We start from the raw sequence: 16,538 nt of genomic DNA, 5'->3' as shown, positions 1-16,538 counted from the left end.
TTTCTTTCTTTCTTTCTTTCTTTCTTTCTTTCTTTCTTTCTTTCTTTTCTTCCCTTCCCTTCCCTTCCCTTCCCTTCCCTTCCCTTCCCTTCCCTTCCCCTTCCCTTTCCTTTCTTCCCTCATATATGGAGAACCACCTCCACCATCCTATGAATGTCTTAGTCTCACAGGGCATTGGGCTGAAACAACCATCTTTGATTAACCTATGGAGAACAAAATCCACCCTAGGTTTTGGAGCTGAAATGCCAGTTGGTCTTTGTTTTACAAATGTTTCTGTAGTTTTATCTTAATTTCTGGTGCAGTTGAGACACCGGGTGTGTGTGTGTGTGTGTGTGTGTGTGTGTGTATAAGATTTTGAACATAGGAGAAAACTTTCCAGTGAAAAATCTGCTTGCAATGGTAATGTGCAAAATAACTTGTCTGTTTGATCCAGAAAACAGTTGTTCTGGAAGACTATAGACCCATTCTGGAAGATAAGACTATAAAACTGTAAATAGCTTACTGATTAAGCCTAGCAACTTGCTCAACAAGATTCCCTTCAAATCCTAGCCTTGCTTTGCACATCTCAGAGCCATTATGGCACAGCCTGCCCCATCTAACCACCCCGCCCCCTCCCCCCGTGACCTCTACTCCTGCTTGCAACACTCCCTTCAGTATCACCAGCGCAGACTCTAATCCCTTTCCCAATTTCCCCACTTTGAGGCACCTCTGAGACCATGTCAAGGCGGTGTTCACTCTTATTGTAATAGATGTAATAAACTTCTCTTGGCTTGACCAGTTGCTCCTTCTGGTGGTTTTTAAAGATGTTAATGGTCAACATGTTCCTTAACAATATCTGCAGCAGGTTTCATAATGGGCCACTCTGGAACTAAGGTCTGGCTTACGAACTTCAATTTATATCCTCTTCAAAACACTTACAAAGCCTTACCTCACCCCAGGTGAATGGCTCAAAGGACTTGAGATGGGGAGGCAGCTTGGCTTTCTCTTTCAATGGGGGTGGGACAAGAGGGGAGGGGACATGTGGTTTGAGATGACCTTACCCTGTTTGAAGGTGTAACATCTCTGGGAAGAGGAAGGATCTTCGTGGGTAAGTGGTCACTAGTCAGCAACGTGGAGAGGTTCATTGTCATTTTGCTGCTCTGACTGGTTCTACATGTTTCTTTTTTTTTTTTTTTTTAAGATTTTATTTATTTATTTGAGAGAGAGAATGAGAAAGAGAGCACATGAGAGGGGGGAGGGTCCGAGGGAGAAGCAGACTCCCCGCCGAGCAGGGAGCCCGATGCGGGACTCGATCCTGGGACTCCAGGATCATGACCCGAGCCGAAGGCAGTCGCTTAACCAACTGAGCCACCCAGGCGCCCCTGGTTCTACATGTTTCTATGTCCTGCAATATGTGGCCCTTGTGTAGATAGAGCGCATGGCTTTATTTGAGCAGAGTCAGAGTCGCACTGTCCCCTCTATCACTGATGGCCCCTAAAGAGGATCCTTCTTATCACTTTCCTGGCTCTAAAACCTTTAGTGTATTTTCTCCCCATTCTTCTCCCTTTTATAAACTTTGTGCTCCTTTGTAAAGAGACACAGGAACCACTGAGAAAATGAGAATAAAATGGAACATTGTTCTGAGAATTAAACACACTTTTAAAATATGTGGCCCATGGACAGTAACTGGTAATCTTTCTTTCCTATTTTACACAATGCACTGTGTTGGTAATGTTACTTTTGTAATTAAGAATGAAATGTGAGGATGTTGTATTAATTTACCAATTTTAAGAATATAAGAAAATGTTCACAGCATTTATACTTCAAAACCAAAAACTAACTGACTTTGATGTCATCAAAATGCAAACTAACGCAAATTTACCAACAAGTATTTTAAAATTCTAGTTCAGGGGGTGCCTGGGTGGCTCAGTCGTTAAGCGTCTGCCTTCGGCTCAGGTCATGATCCCAGGGTCCTGGGATCGAGCCCCGCATCGGGCTCCCTGCTCAGTGGGAAGCCTGCTTCTCCCTCTCCCACTCCTCCTGCTTGTGTTCCCTCTCTTGCTGTGTCTCTCTGTCAAATAAATTAAAAAAAAAAAATCTTTAAAAAAAAAAATAAATAAAATTAAAAAAAAATAAAATAAAATTCTAGTTCAGATCAATGAGGAAGAAAATTTGATGCCAGAGTGATACTGTTTTGACTATTTTGTTGTTGCCCTTTAATAAATGCTCTTCAATTTGGTTTCTTAAAAATAGATATTTCATTGTTGATGTGGTTAGACTCTATTCAAGGTGTGAAATTAGTATGTGCCAACACGAAAGGGGGATAGTTCTCTTAATAACAGTTTCCATGACATGTCTTAAACGCTATGGCTATTTGGGGGAGATCCAAAAGAGCAGAGTGAGAAATATTTATAGCATGTGAGTGTAAAGAAAAATGTAATCATGAACAAACAATACATTAAATTGGTAGGACATCGTTTACATCAGATCACAAGAATGAATATCAAAAATACAGTCAATATTTTTGAAAAAACAACCAGCAGTGAAAAATTTATTTATAATACAAACCAGAGACTCCAAAATAATTTGTGGTTTACTTAATTCTTACCGTTCATCCCGTATTCTTTTGAATAAGCTGAAGGAAGGCACCCGAGTAACTACCTCAGCTGTTTTTAATTTTGATATTGGATTTTCAGTGAGATGAAAACTCTAGTCTGTATAACAAAAAGAGATGGCATGTCATTTTTAGAAATTAGGATTTTTTTCCCCCTCAATGTAGATTCCTATTTAAAAAAAATGTATTACAATAAATTACTATATTTCCAAATTGTCTCATTATTTCTGGGCAAACAATAATTGCATATAAATTCTGAATAAAAGAATATCACATTGCATCTTATGTGTTCTGCAATATGCACTCATAGAAAATCATTACAGTAACAAAACCAGCTGCATGTAATAGAAAGCAAATGATTTACAATGTTACTATGAGAAACTACTTTATTTCATATTATCATAAAAAGAGCAGAACTGAATATTTGCATGACAAACAGAAGAATCCAGGAAATTCCAAAAGCAACTCTGGTTTTTTTTTGTTTTTTTTTTTAATAGGTATTAATGCTGGAAGGTGATTTGAAAGCCTTCTACTCTAGAGAATATTAGCAATTATAATTAGCAGTCATTATTAGGCCAACAATTAAAAAAAACCCTGCAAACATTAATAGAATATAGAAAGAAATACTTGGAGTAATATATGCTTCTATCATACAACATCTACGTTCCAAGAGCTTACATTTAGTGATTTTTGAACACTTTATTTCATTTAAGCTGAGAAGTAGAATGTATTTTGTTCCTAAAGGAAGCTTGACCCTGAAATTTGAACCACACTGAAAGTCTTCAATGTCTATGTTTTAGTATGTTTTGTATGTCAATAATCGTATCTACCTCCCAACAGCCCAGCCCAAGTGACTTGGCCCTGCCCACATCCCTAATGAAGGCGAAACCCGATGCAGCCCACAGGTCCCCAGCTCTCTCCTTCCACCCTCCCTATGCACAGGTGATGGAAACCGAGGTGCTGTGATGTGGCCTGCCTCAAGAAAAGTTGAGCTGGGTTGACAACACTCCTTCTGGGTCATGAACTTAAGTCCTGGCAAGGAGAAGGAGCATTCAGATGAGGAAGATGTGAGAGCCGTGAGGCAGGGACAAGACACAGAGTCCAGGGTAGGAGTGGGTAGTTAGCCACACAGTGAGAAGAGGAAAAGAGACTGAGCTGAGAGGCACATCCGTGGTGGATCGCAGGTGCAAGCTGTAAAACCCCGCTGCTGAGAATCCCAAACGTCTCGTGCTCCAGCTCGGATCTCTGGGACACCAAGCCCAGAATTGGCTCCTAGACTTCAATATCCATATCTCTATTCCCTATCTCTAATTTTGCTCCACTTAAGCAATTTAACTGGTAGGAATCTCAGGTTTGTGCAGCCCAAAAAACCTATAAACTATATACATAGTATAAAATTATACATACTAATAATATATATCCCATATACAGCTTATAAATAATATAATAAATGGTATATAATATTATGTGATTGCATATTTTATATTTAATATAGTATAGTATAATGTTTACAATATATAATGTTTATATATAGTTATAACATATTATGTAATATTAAATATATTAGCAATCACATATCTATTATATACTATATATTGCATATACAACATTGTAGGCATATATATATATATATATATATATATATATATATCACTAAATCAGAGACAGGGCCCAGGACTCAAATATCTATGCCTGAAATCCAAGCCCCAAGTTCTTCATTAGAACTATCAAATTAGTGTTCTCCTCAGTGATCACGCTTTTTAGACAATCAACTGGTTCAAGTTATTTCATAAACTTTATGGTCAGAGCAGTGGATGAATATAAAACATATTTTAAGCATAATTTAAAAAATATACAAAATGAGTACAGTAAACTTGTTTATGTTTTCATTACTTACCATCATGTGTCACAGTGACATCATACTATAACACACCAAATGCTACAACAGGGTAGGCATCCCTCTGAACCTTGGTGTTCTTCTAGGATGTCTTTGCTTTAGAAACTTGAACAGTATTGGTACCCAATGGATGAAGGATATGTGATTAACTGTATCAAGTGCTGCTCATCAGCCAAAGAAGACGACTGAAAATTGACCCAGGCAATATGTAGGTGTAGAATGGCTGAGACAAAAATCTGATTGGAGCATGTTCAAGAGAAAATGGGAGAAAGAGAGCAAGTGTGGACACATCTTTCCGGAAATTTTTCTCCAAAAAGAAATGGAAAAGTGGGATGGTAGCCAGAGGGGATGTAAGGTCAAATGAGTCATTGCTTTAATATGAGAAATATTAGAGACTCTATATGTGGATGAGATTTGGTCCAGCAGGTCCCAGTCTCCCTTTTTCCCCTTCTCCCTGACCAGTGACATCTTTCATCAATTGCATTCCTTCCAAAATTCTTCATTTACTGCATGAACTTTGGTTTTTATACCTCTTTCCCTCCTGGCTACTTGGAAATGGCAAAGCTGAGAATGGATCCTGGAACAGCAATGAGTCTGGCTCTGCTTGATGCTGCCTGAAACTGGGAGGAAAGTCACAAGGGGACTGGGTACTACTGGGAATGAAAAACACATCAGTTATTATCAACATGTTATCAACCTTACAGCCACATGAGCTTGCGAAAGTATGTTTTTCCAAGAAGGCACTAGGCTTTTCATTTCACAATAAATTTAAATTCAATCTGTCAATACAATGTAATCTATCTTTTCTGCAATGGTCAATCAGTTTTGATCCATCACATATATTTATCCACTTAGCTATCAAGTTCTTATTTATTCACTGCCTTATAAAGCTGATTGGATTTAACATAGTTTGAATGATAGCAAACTAGAATTTTCTTGCCTTTAAATCTGTTCAACCCTTAATCATTTTAAGCAACTTTTGATGCTAGGAGAATGTGTGAATGCTAAGAGGTATATATTTAATAGATACACACCTAAAATTATGATAAAATCTTATATTTACAAAATTCTTATCTTTATAAAAAGTTTAATAAAATGCTTTTACATACATTATTGTGTTTTACTCTGCAGCAAATATCCAATAAATGTAATTGGTAGGTTGAGATGGTGTGTGAGTTTTGTACTCCCGAATGAGAACCCAGTATTTTTCCACAAGAGACTACGTATCAGTATCAGCATTTTGTCTTTTGATTATGAAAGTGCAAGAATTCAGGAATGTAAACAGTGATTTTTTTTTTCTCAACGTGTTCACTAATACATTTCAATCCCTCTGCAGTTTATGGATGTCCAACCGCTGCTTCACAGAAGATGCTATGAGTTGCAAAATAGATCAATTGTTTTTTGCTTGTCTGTGCTTTCACTAAAGCAGTGCTAGGCTCTGGGATTGTGTCAAGGATATTATGATAATGCTTAAAGCCAACTGAAGTACAAGAGTTGTTCAAAGGATATGAAGGATTTGGTTTCCAAGCTTCCTGCCTCGTCCTGATGAGAGTCATGCCTGAAGAGGAGAGTTCACCACAGACTCCCTTCATTCTTTCTGATGGGTTAGGAAAACACAGTGGGAATATTTGTGTTGACTGTAATGTTACCTCTTTGAAATTAAATGAGATTGTGATGTTAAAGAATTTAGCATAAGGTGAGCAATCAGCAAATGTTAGCTATTGTTTTTATTAAAAGAGATAACATGCTTAAAATTGGAGTAATGGTACATGGGAGTCAGAAAACACTGATTAGTTGCCCAATGTTTGTTACTAAGTGTGCCAAAGGATGGCATACTTTTGTTTTCAAATTCATTGTTTTCACAATTCAATGTGAAAATCTAGTATATTAAAATATTATCTGATATATGATCTATTAAGTTTCTAATTCAGCTACTTGTAGAGATGGAAGCTGTATAATTTAGGGAGTCCTTATTTTTCTGCAATTCAGAAATCAGATTAACTCTTATGAAGATGTTAAAATGACAGTTTAACAAATCATTATTAAATTTCAAATGAAGGTTTGAAATATTATTAAGGGGTTCTTATATTTCTATTTTTGTTTGGAAAAAGGGTCTAACAACGTTGCATTTGGCTTAGGACAAAAGTAACTCAGGGTCTTCATTCCCTGGCTCTCGCCTGCTGGGCATCTGCTGCAGCCCCAGATCCTTAATTACTTGGTGAAGAACAGCCCAGAACAACTGTGCTGTCCATTCTTTGCCTTCAGATATGAGGAAAGCAGTTGCAAAGAGAAGTGGAGTTGCACCATCAACCCAACATCAACAAACATCTTTTTTTTTTTTTAAAGATTTTATTTATTTATTTGACAGAGAGAGAGAGATAGCGAGAGCAGGAACACAAGCAGGGGGAGTGGGAGAGGGAGAAGCAGGCTTCCCGATGAGCAGGGAGCCCAATGTGGGACTCGATCCCAGGACCCCGGGATCATGACCTGAGCCGAAGGCAGACGCTTAACGACTGAGCCACCCAGGCGCCCTCAACAAACATCTTTTGAGCATCAACTTAACTTCTTTCATTTGTACCATTCTTCAAACAAAGTAATTTGGTACCCCTCCCCCCCAAAAAAAGAAATTCACACAAAGCCCTTCATACTTGGATGGGAGTGGTTTTTTTTTTTTTTTTAACTTCTTCAATATTTTTAAGACTTCAGGTTACAAGGGCACAGTTATAGGCACAAATTACATAATGTAAATACCTTATCCTCTTGCATAAGCCTGATAAACAACCACAATAAAACACAGTGGCTCACTGATGTCAGACTGTCGGGGAGATGTTCTCGGTAATCTGAGATCCAAGTACGGTGATAAAAGAAATTTACAGTTGCTATTTTATTGAGGAAGAATTTAAGTTGCTCAAGGTCATATAAGCCATTAGCTGTTTGAGTCAAACAACTTTTGTCAGTTCAATGTTCCTTCCATTATACTACTTAACTTCCTGGAAGCAGGTATTTCTTTTAGGTCTACATTGCCAAGCTAAGTCCTATGCTTAATTTTGTATCATCAGTGATGATTCCAATAACTAGAAAATGATTATAATACAGTCTTATAATAATCCTTCCCTATATCTTAACCTGTAAGTGCTCTGAAGGTGACCTAATTCAGGGCTGGGTAAAAGATAAGCACCCAGTTCCAAGCCAAAACTATCTTTATTATCAGATATTCAGATGGACTAAAACATTGTTCAGGCTGGTTGAAAACTGCTAGGTAGAAATGGTATAAAATCTGACCTTGGAACAAGAAGAGTTGGATCTGTCCCTCAAAATGCAATCCCCCACTGCACCCAGCCAGTCTGTGTATAACACACACACACACACACACACACACACTATATATCAAATACTTTTAAAGCCCTTTGCTTTGTTTAGCATAGATTAAATAAGTAGAAAGGGAGAGACTACTAGATTACCAGATCCTACGTAGGGAAAAAAAAATATAACCACCAAATGTTTTTGCCAACTGCCCACTACTTTAATGTGTCCCAAATGAACATATATATATTAGTTCCAGAGATATAATAATTTTAATCCCTTATTATTTGTTTAAAAATCCTCCATCTTGGATTCTAACTGAAAATGAAGAACTGCTAACACGTTTACAAAGTACAAAGGTGATAAGTTTACATAACTCTGATAAACATTACTTTCAATATTACTCAAAATTATCCAGTCTCTGTTAACCTCCACATACATCTGTCTATACAAGTTGCAGTGTTCTAGGAGATTTCAGAAAGGCTCATGATGATGAGACAACTGAAACTTGAAGATAGATCTAAGTTGCACAAAACTTTTTTCCATAACGATAATCTTTGCTCTTCAGTAATCTCATATATATGTAAATTTATTTGATTTTATAAATATAAACTAATCACAAATAAATTAATATCTATGAGACATAACTTAAAAGAATATACTATAAGTTATACATATTATATGTTAATAGTGCATATAGTATAAAAAGATAGCAAATAGTATATATAAGTTAATATGAGTTAATGGGTATTATATGGCATGTATAATATGCATAATTTATAATATACATTATATTATATGTCATATCTATTATGTAACACATATATATATCATACACATTATATATAAATAGTACATATATATATATATATACAATAACATACATTATATATAATATAAAAATATATATAATACATACAAAGGACTTTGAGAATTCTGAAGATGGAAGGGAACCCAGTGGCACAGAAAGATTACGACTTGTCAGGATTACAACTCTTCAGTTGCAGACCCAGGAATAGAACACAGATCTGATGCTCAGGCCCATGGGTTTTCCACACTACCTACCATTCACAAATTCCTAATAATTTCACTGCCAGTTGTCAAAAAGAGGCATGATTATGAAAAAAAAAATTCCCTGCACATGTACATAGGAAATATATACAGATATGTCTGCAGCATTGTTTATGATAGTAAAAAATGGGAAACAATTTAAACATCTTTTGGAAAGAAAAAGAGCAAATGGGGCTTATTCATCTGGCCCAATACCATAGAACAGCTAAAGTAAATCAATTCACCCTCTGTGCATCAACATGCATAAATTTTGTTGAGGGAACAAAAATTGCACAACGTAATAGTATGATAGCATGAGGTGGAAATCAAAAGCCACACAAAATATTCTCCTGCGCAAATATCTATTCTGGTCCATAAATTCCTACCCTCCTCAGTCAGCATGTCTTCATAGTTTGAAAAAGCTACGAATAATACGAACAGTAGTTGTGTTTATTACTACAAGTGAAGAGTTTAAGTCTTTCCCAAACCACTTACACTTAGGTGTAATTTCTTCCAAATCTTGAGCTGTTAAGTGTCAATTTCCTCATGTACAGTCTATTAATAAAAGTTTTATTTACTTCCTTTCTGTGATGATCATTTTCATTTGGGAGAGAGAATTCTCAAGGCATTTGGAAGATTTTTTTTCTCTTGAATTAGAGGATCCTTTATTAATAAGTTACATAGAAAGGGAATCTGCTTTAGTATATTGACCAAATTCAATTAAATTAAAATGCAATTTGCTTCTTCGTGTTGTGGACGTACTACTTCGAATTATTAAATATTATAGAATGCTTTAGTGGTTCCTATTATAGACTCTTATTTTACAGATGAAGAAACAGAGGTCCAAGGAAGGAAAATTACTTCCCTAAAGAGATGTAGCTAGTAATAGGCAGACTTGGGATTAAGACCCAGGTTGCTGACTAGAGTTCTTTATATTACACACCACACTGCTTCTCAAGTACCACAAACTGTGTCCATACACTGCTCCATCCCAGAAGATGAATCAATCAATCCAGTGATGAAAACAAAATGATCATCAAAACCCCCCTGATACTAGCTTATTGTGATAATTTCAAATCAACTTGCCAAACACTCTTTTCTTTCTTTCTTTCTTTCTTTTTTTTTGACTGGTTATGTGAAGATTAATCTATCTATGTATCTTCAACATAACTCTGGAGTTTTGCCATATGTATATAAGTTTTGTATATATTTGAGTTGTATGTATATTTGAACTGTGTGTGTGCATGTGTGTGTGTATTTGAAGTCTGAAGATTGTAATGATATTTTGGGAAAGCTTCTTGTTGCCCTTATGTCTCTGAACCTCCAACTGGAAAATAATGAATATCTGTTATATAATGTACATGGGAGTGACCTAGTGGGTTATTTAAACACTAAGAGCACTATAATTGTCCTACAATCAATTCACAAGGTGCAATTTTAGAGACGCTGATGCCCAAAGGGAAAAATCTTTTACAGTGCTTGGAATAAGTCTCCTTATGGGACTTGACTTAAAGGTGCAGCACTTAGTAAATATTTTCAACTGGTGAAATCCTCCACTATTGGAGAATAAGTGTTGACTATTTTTACTTTCTGGTAAAATTGTTCTTATTCATTGCAACAGGCATTATAACAGTTTAAAATTAGAAATTTCAGCATTTTACTCCTTTAAGATGTGTTATTTTCCTAAGCCCTGGTATTTGGTTTCTCAATACCAAACATCTCTGCACATATCATTAGACATAGGATATGTGCAGGATAAAAAAAAAAAAAAAGGTGACTCTCTTCAACTCTGGTATGTTGTCTTTATGTATGCAATCCTTCTCCCCCTTTTAAATTACTGCCCCAGTAGATCTTAAAATTAGTAAGAAGGATTTTTAAAACTATAAGACAATAAACATTTTGCAGAACCACTTTGATTCCAAATCTTAAATAACTGCCATTATTTCTCTCTCTGAGCCAACTACATATTTGACCTAACTGACATGGTTTTTACTCTTTTAATAAACAATCAGAAAAGAAAAACACTTTCTTATAGGAAATCACTTCACTTTTACAATGTAATTCTGGCTTCTATTTAGCTCATTTTTGTTGCTGTCGTTTATTTTCTTCTCTGGGGCAAAAATAGGCTATTTTCTTATTCTGGCTTACAAACATTAGGTCATAACTTCTGATCTTGCCAGATAGTAAATCTAAACAATTTTGGCTCTAGCGAGGTTTTGGGAAAACTCAAAAGAAATTTAGGTGCTACAGGAAGAGATGCTAGTAATTCTAGTTGTTTAGCTCTTGCCTTTAGGGTATTCCCTGAATTGTGTTGGCGGAGTATGTTATTGCATTGCTGTGAACTATTGCTGCCAACTTCCACCCTAGAGATAACTATATTTCAGAGATGAGTGAAATGATACTTGTAAACAAGTTTATAATCATTAATAAAGCCTACCAAACAATTTAAGCTCTTTAGAAACACACATCCACTATCATAATTAATTGCCTATCGTTTATTTATTTACAACATTTAATAGAGACATGAAGACTTTTAAAAGTGCAATTTGTAAAAATTCTAAACTTAAATTTGTTTTCATGATGTTTATTTTGTTTTTGTAAGTTTCAGGTGTCAAATTATTTCTCTCTAGAGAGGCTGGTTGAAATTCCACCATTGACTATTCAGTGCACTCTCTAAAAATCCCTAAGAATATTTTTCTTTAAAGTTGACAACTGCTCACTCTGGGATCCAGATGCTATATTCACAGTACGATGATGATTTTGTTTTATTTTCCACATATGGTCTTTTCATACACTGTGTCTCAGAGATGGAAAATTCTGCTTTTTTTTTTTTTTTAACATTTTTATAGTATGCTTTCCGTAGAATGACCTAAAACCAGGTCTTTTCACTCTAGATGGTATCTAGCTCAGGATTACTTAAGATTAATCTATAGTTTGTTTCCCTGAAGATTCTGGTGGTAAATTAATCTAGTGTCTCTTTTTGAAGCACCTACTTCACGCAGAACTCACACCAGCCACTGTGTGTAAGCAGCACTAAAAAATTGGGAGTTTCTAATACATGAAAGGAAATCTATAGACACTAGTTAAGTGTCAGTGGGTCCCTGAAAGAATGTGCTAGAATTTGGGTGCTCTTTGAGGTTTGTGTCATTGTCCTTTAGTGTTAGAAAAGTACCTTCCTTCCACAAGACTAAAAAAATATATAAGGTCATTCCCTCTCCCACTAAGGTTCTTCAATGACTGCTCTTCTGACGCAAATATATTGGGCCCTCGCATACCTCCATTCAATAAATATTTAATGAAAAGGCCCTTGTTTGTTAGTTTTAAGGGCCGCAGCTAGTATCCTGTAAACATGGGACCCTGAGGAACATGGAGAACATAATGTCTTCAAATGGAAAAGTTTTGAACCTTGCCTAAAAATAATAAACACTCTGTCTTACTCTTATGGTCATTTTTAGTTGGAAAAGTATATGCACATCTATCAAATTGTTTTACTCTCAAAATTCATCCTATAAAGGGAAAAGAGGCATTAAGTCATTCAATAAACCAAGTACCTACTGAATGCTAGGCACTGTGAAGGGATGATCCATGATACACAAGGCAGTCCAAAGAATTTAGAATTTCCTTGGGAAGATAAGCCATGAACAGAAATAAATACAATAAAAGTAGTATATAAATATCTCTTATAATTGAGAAATAGAAGGGCAAAAGGAGACGCAGTGCCACACTATGCTAGGAAATGTACATTATCTCAGAATACTCCTCCAAACTATTTTAGTCACAATAAAATAAAATAAAAAGCTATCTACAATCCAATAGCCATTTTATCTACAATGTATGGACAAAGAGATGGAGGCTCCCAGAATCTCAGTCCCTTGCCCCAAGGAAGCTAAGTGCCCATCACAGGCTACCTACTGAATTTCCAGCAGAGACAGAATATCCCAGCAGGGCTCCTGACTCATCAGCCATTACCCATACTTTTCGCAGTAGATCTGGCTAGTCCAGAAAAAGCTCAGTATTAACAGATCTCCATTTCCTTCTCTTAAAAAGCCTCCTCCTTTCCAACAGCACTGGTGTCCATCAGGTTGTGCCCTTAAGTGCAGGTAAGGCAACAGTCTGTAGCCCTTGGTGAATGAGAATCATCTCTGGGTTTGGCTTCGGAAGTTGGATAGTCTTACGAGACTGGGAGTGCCCAGAGGGTGTCCTAGACACAGTCTTCTTGCCCCTGGAGAGACTGAGGGTCAAGGAGGGGAAATGACTTGTCCAAGGTCACACAGACTGATGGTGGCCGACATGGGGTTCAGGAACCAGGTCTTTTGACTCTAGCCAGTGTCTCTCCAGATCTTTTTTAATTCCTGTGTTGGTTTGGGAATCTTTTATCTGCTTTCCTCTCTTCTTCCGTTGGGGGTGGGGGATGTCTTTCCATGGAATTAGAGAAGAGTGGGTAAGGGGTTGGGGAAAAGTGTTTTCGGTCAGTGAAGAGGACTGACGCATCCCGCCACCATTTATCTAACGCCCGCTCTGTGCCAGGCGCCAGGCATCAGGGTACAACCAAACTGTGTTAGTTTCCAAGGACTGAAATCGGGTCTCTCCCTAGATCGTGCAGGCCCGGGCCTTGGTAGCCACCTCTCAGGAGCACTCCGCCGCTCCCCACTGGAGCCTCCCTGCTGGCCTGTGCAGGCCCCCACGTCCCCGGGGCCCAGCGCCCTTCCAGGCCCCAGCAGCGAGCGCGAAACCAGGGAGGAGCGCCCAGGCCTGGGCGGGGAAGCTCGCGCTGCGCGCCCCCGGTCGCCACGGCAACCAGGGAGGCGCTGACCCCTGACCCCGCAGCCCCGCCCTACCCCGCCCCGTCGCGTTCCCGAACTCAACATGGAGAAGGCCAACCCGGAAGTGCCGCCGCCGCCGCCCGCCGGGTGTTAGGAGCAGCCGGCCGGGCGAGGCCGAGCCCCGTACCCGCCGTCCTGCAGCCCGTGGCCCGCCGGCGCTGGGGCGGCCGCGTCCCCTGCCCCCCATCCCGCTCCACGGCCAGGCGACCCGCCCCCGCCCCCGCCCGAGAGGAGGAGCCGAGGCGAGGGGGAGGAGGGGGAGGAGGAGGAGGGAGAGGGAGAGGTTTGCGAGAGGGAGCCAGGCCGCGCGAGCCGCCGGCGGTTCGTATTACCGGGGTCGGAAGGAGGAGCCGGGCCGGGCCAGCCGATCTGCGCGGGCGGGCGGGAGACGCGGAGGAGGCGGGGGCGGCCCGGCCGTGAGGAGGCAGGCGTGGGGCCGGGGGCTGCGAGTTTGGGCGGGCGAGCTCTAGTAGGTCGGGCGGGGGGCGCCCTCCCACCCCCGCAGCCCTCCGCGGGTCCTTGGCGGCCAGGCCTCACCTGCCCGCAGGCCCGGGAGCCGCTCGCCGCCGCCCACGGTCCGTCCCCGCGGCCGGCGGCGCGTGAAGGTGCGGACGCCAGGCGTGGGGGCCCGCGCGGAGGCCTGGGCTGTGCGGCCAGGGGATGGTGGGCCCCTGGGCTTCTGCAGCGGAGAGGGCACCCCCAGAACAGCCGTGCCTCCGGGCTGCCCCAGCGAGGCGCTTGACAGCGAGCCCTGGGGAAGTTGGGCAGCTGTGAGTTTGCCTGTCGCCGTTAAGTGCCCTTAGGATGCAGTGATTAAGGAATTAGGCTCTCCCTCCGGGAGGGGCACTGCCTGCGCTTGAGAACTCGGTGCAGAGAAAAAGGACAGAATGATGCTGTCCGAGCAAGCCCAAAAGTGGTTTCCTACCCACGTGCAGGTCACAGTGCTCCAAGCCAAAGATCTTAAGCCAAAAGGCAAAAGTGGCACCAATGACACATACACTATAATTCAGTTGGGCAAGGAAAAGTACTCCACCTCTGTAGCTGAGAAAACCCTTGAGCCAGTCTGGAAGGAAGAGGCCTCTTTTGAGCTACCTGGATTGCTAATGCAGGGGAATCCAGAGAAATACATTCTTTTCCTCATAGTTATGCACAGGTCCCTGGTGGGTCTGGATAAGTTTTTAGGGCAGGTGGCAATCAATCTCAATGACATCTTTGAGGACAAACAAAGAAGGAAAACAGAGTAAGTTATGTAATTTATTTTGAATTTGGGGGAGATTAACTATATCTTATTTATGGATATTCTGTTCTTGGAAATTATTTGTATAGCTGGGGCATTGGTTTTGGATTGAAATATGACCTAGTTTTAAGCACCATATCTGCACGAATCTGAAGTAAAAATAGCCCTTGTGAAGAAATATTTTTTAAATGGAGGCATTAATGATCCATTACTCTCTCATTTTTAAGGTAAACATCTTAAATAATTGAATATTTTGCACTGAATTTTAAGTAAACTGACATTGTTTCACTACTTATAAGAGGACTGGATCACATAACATATGTTCAAATTGTTATGATCATTAAACATTACAATTTGCCAGGAAATGGAACATCAGAAAATTAAATCCACCAATATAAGGTCTCATATTGAACTCTGAAGCTGTCAAAAGATAAATTACCAAATTTAGAGCTCAGTATTTCATTGCAGATTTACAAACACAAATTGGCTTTTATTTTAGCTCAACCATTTTTCGGGGTCAGTACATCTTGATGGAGTCTAAAGCTGTTAAAAGAAAAAAATTTTAAAAGTGTTTACAAACATTCCTAACCTTGAATACACGCTAACATTCTCCTGTGAATTTACAATGTATTGGAGTTAGTATATTACTTCAGAATTAATTTTGTAAAGCCAGCGTGTTTAGACTATGTTAAATGCTCTCAGATTGGAGACAGTGATTCAGTTCTTGTGATGAAGTGATTTAATGACCTCTTCACTGCAAACATGACCTTTAACCTACGACTTTTAAGCTTAGGATAGATATAGTCTCATTTAAAAAAGGATAATATAAATTAGCACTTGGATATTATGTCTTAAGTTGAAAAATGATATGTTTTTAGAGATAGATATACTCACCCTTCCTTAAACCTGTAATTATTCTGATCTGAGAGAACCTTAAGATTAACGGAATTAATGAGAGAAAAATATAGGTTGAATTTATAAGAGGACTTCCAAGTTTCCAAAGCAGCTTTGGTGTTTCTTTCAGTCATAACTGAAATTTATTTGCCCTTTTAAAAACTTTTGGTAATGGTAACTTTCTTGAAGTTCGTGTTAATTTCTTGTATTTTAGAACAAGTGTGTCTTATTATTTTCTGTACATCTTCCTGCAGTCTTCTCTTGATTTGTGTTTTTATTTTTATTACATTTTTTTAAATTAGGACTTCGTGTAAGATTTAATATGTGAAGGGTAAAAGGGTAGAGAGATAAGAAGTACTAGGAATGCAAGAGGAAAACTGGTAAATATTTAATTAGGAGATAATATTTTAAGAAAAATTTTCAAAGAATGTAAAGTTGAATATATACGGGTGATTTTTGACAACTGTTACCTCCAAAATGGCATTGTTTCCTCTGAGGAGTTCTTCATCAAATTGAAACTGAAAAATGGATAATCAGCAAATAATTTGCTTCAAATCACCAATTTTGGATGACACTTGCTCTATAATATTTAAAGTGCTTTGAATGTAAACTTTTAAGTATATTGTAACTGCAAATTTTATGCTGCGTTTTTGGGTAGTTTTTATGTTAATGAATGACCTATTACAGGTCTTCTCTGAAATCTAAATTTTCTGAGTGAAAGTAGGCCCAACTGTGAATCCA

The 16,538-nt window shown here is 38.8% G+C and overlaps 1 protein-coding gene across 1 annotated transcript in view; it reads left to right on the top strand.

The window, feature by feature from the left end:
- Positions 1-14,514: 14,514 nt before the first annotated feature.
- RAB11FIP2 (RAB11 family interacting protein 2) overlaps positions 14,515-16,538 on the top strand; it is a 39,240-nt gene continuing 37,216 nt past the window's right edge. Inside the window, exon 1 of the mRNA XM_021699867.1 lies at positions 14,515-14,906. Coding sequence (XP_021555542.1) covers positions 14,554-14,906 — 353 coding nt within the window. The 5' untranslated portion in view covers positions 14,515-14,553. The remainder of the gene's footprint in view (positions 14,907-16,538) is intronic.

Source organism: Neomonachus schauinslandi, chromosome 6, assembly GCF_002201575.2.
Source record: "Neomonachus schauinslandi chromosome 6, ASM220157v2, whole genome shotgun sequence".
NCBI classification, from domain to species: domain Eukaryota; kingdom Metazoa; phylum Chordata; class Mammalia; order Carnivora; family Phocidae; genus Neomonachus; species Neomonachus schauinslandi.
Note: the sequence above shows the minus strand (reverse complement) of the source record. Positions and strands in the feature narration are given on the sequence as shown.